At 36.5% G+C, this 2,558-nt stretch overlaps 1 protein-coding gene across 1 annotated transcript in view; it reads right to left on the bottom strand.

Annotated features, from left to right (window-relative positions):
* The window catches only part of TTC13 (tetratricopeptide repeat domain 13), a 97,409-nt gene that overhangs the window by 26,847 nt on the left and 68,004 nt on the right, over nt 1-2,558 (bottom strand). Inside the window, exons 10-12 of the mRNA XM_023728156.1 lie at nt 2,218-2,230; nt 1,916-2,090; nt 62-218 (exon numbers count right to left, since the gene is read on the bottom strand). Coding sequence (XP_023583924.1) covers nt 62-218; nt 1,916-2,090; nt 2,218-2,230 — 345 coding nt within the window. The remainder of the gene's footprint in view (nt 1-61; nt 219-1,915; nt 2,091-2,217; nt 2,231-2,558) is intronic.

Raw genomic sequence — 2,558 nt, 5'->3', positions numbered from 1 at the left:
GATGAACTTCTAACTCAGTCTTGAAAAAGAAAAAAAGCTCACCTTCATTTAAAGCACTTACCTTATGTGAGGTTGCAATCCTGGTTGTTCTTCATAGTCTTCTATGAGGAAGGGCAGATTTTTAGCCCAATGGTCCTTGAAGCTTCCAGGTAGATCCACATCGATGTTATATTCCGTAAGGGGGGTATCAAGGTGTGCATGAAGATATCGAGAATACTCTGCAGGCAGAAAATGAGATCTGACACAACCAAATATTGCTAAAGAAATACCTTTCGCAGTAGCTGGAATACAAATGCTTTGTAACTATTATTTAATTACAGAAAATTTTAAAAGGGGATTCTAAATTTTAGCTAAAAAAAAACAAACTGTAACTGGCCACTGGTTTGAGTTGCCAGGGTAAAAACAAACCAGTCAATCTGGGTCTACTTTGGCTTAAGTTTAACCACCTTACCATGCACTGGAGCCTTGGTGGTGCAGTGGTTAACAGCTACGGCTGCTAATCAAAAGGTCCGCAGTCCGAATCTACCAGCTGCTCCAGCTATGAGTTGGAATCGACTCAAGGGCAGTGGGTTTAGTTTTTACCATGCACTACACCAAAGATCTCATTGTAAGTTCCAGAGCCTGAGAATCCAAGAGCAGTACCAGACTGAGCCTGGTTCTCTGTCAAATGATAGATTGACTGATAGGTATACTATTTCACTGACTGGCTGACTAACTGCTGCTTATCTCTGTACAAGCAGTGTAGAAAACCCTAGATATGGGCTGTCCCCTCCTTTAGCCTGTAGTTTACAAGTCCAAGCTATACTAAACCAGGGAAAAATGGGAATCATAATTTAGAGCAAAGAAATGCACTGTCTAATAGGTAGCAACTAGCCATGTGGCTACGGACTACTTAAAATGTGGCTAGTGGGACTGAGACACTAAATTTTTCATTTTATTTAATTATTTTAGAATTAAAAATTAATACTCAATTCAATTATTAGAAAACTTTAGTAGGTTTGAAGCAACTTGCAACTATGAATCTACTTTTTAAACTGAATTATATGAAACCTAAATTCAGATCAAGTATTTCCAATGAAAATTTAGCATCCAGATTGAGATGCACTGTTAATACATCAGATTTTGAAGACTTTGTACAAAAAAAAAAAGTAAAATATCTCATTGATAGTATTTTTATATTAATTATATGTTAAACCAATATTGTGGATATACTGGATTAAAGTTTATTGTTACAATTAATTCAACTTGCTTTTACTTTTTTAATGTGGTTATTAGAAATTTAAAATTACACACATGGCTTGCATAATTTTTATGATATAGAGGAATGAAGATAACAAAGGAAAGAGGAGTAACGCAAGTAAAGATTTGGGCTTTATTTATAAGAAAAACAATCGTATTATTATGGATGGTAGAGGAAACATGAGTAACACTATGACTAATATAGCTTCTTAGATTTGCTTTCTTCCTCATCCCAATTTATCAAAAACATATGAGAATTCTGATATGAGAGAATAACAAGTCACAGATACTAAGCTCACATTTCAACAGTAAAAACCACATAAAAAGGTTGCCTTCCTGCTATTCCTGTATCTTTGGATAAGACTACCCATGATGAGACTTAAATATCCCAGATGATTGTTAAATTTTGTTCAAAATATGGTTTATCTCAAGTAAAATTTCTTTAAACTTTAGAAAGAAAAAACATAGGAAGTAGTAGAGGACACACTGGACCGTCTTTAGAAGACAAGGACTCTATCCAGCCCAGGCATTGCCGCTCACCAAGGGGTGGCTGTGGACAAGTTTCCTGCCTCTTTGAGATTCAGTCATCTCATATAGAACGTTAAGACAGTCAAGTAATACGATCTCTACAGCTTTGCACATTAAAATTCAATGATTCTTCAATTTTCTGACTTACCTCGGAGATATTTCACTTTAAGATACTCAGGGCTAGCCTTCTGACCTGGGAGAGGATCATTTAGCATAACTTTAGTTTGTGCTTTTATCCCTTCATAAAACTGTCCCATTGCAACATGGCTGAGTCCTTTCATATACTGGCATACTTCATTATACGGCTCTAGCTGCAGACACCGCTAGGGCATTGAAGGAGAACACGCTGTATTAATATCAACACAGTTTAAGAAAACTTCTGAGTATTTTATTCTTTTATTTGGAATTAGAAAAATTTTCCCTCCAGGTTAAATCAGATCAAAAACATACTCTGTAAATGAGTCTGTAAGATGAAGCAGTGATTTATTATTTAGTGCTGTTCAAGTATAAACGCTTTTCTTGGTCCCTTCTTTACACATTTCACTAAACCTTGTCAAAGGATCAGTCCCTGGAGAAGGACATCATGCTTGGTAAAGTAGAGGGTCAACAAAAAAGAGGAAGACCCTCAACAAGATGGACTGACATAGTGGCTGCAACAACGGGCTCAAGCATAACAATGATTGTGAGAATGGCAAAGGACTAGGTAGTGTTTCATTCTGTGGTACACAGGGTCATTACGAGTCAGAACCAACTCGATGGCACCTGACAACAATGACAACAACAAACCTTTC

The sequence above is a fragment of the Trichechus manatus genome, unplaced genomic scaffold (assembly GCF_000243295.1).
Source record: "Trichechus manatus latirostris isolate Lorelei unplaced genomic scaffold, TriManLat1.0 scaffold00021, whole genome shotgun sequence".
Taxonomy (NCBI): Eukaryota; Metazoa; Chordata; class Mammalia; order Sirenia; family Trichechidae; genus Trichechus; species Trichechus manatus.
Note: the sequence above shows the minus strand (reverse complement) of the source record. Positions and strands in the feature narration are given on the sequence as shown.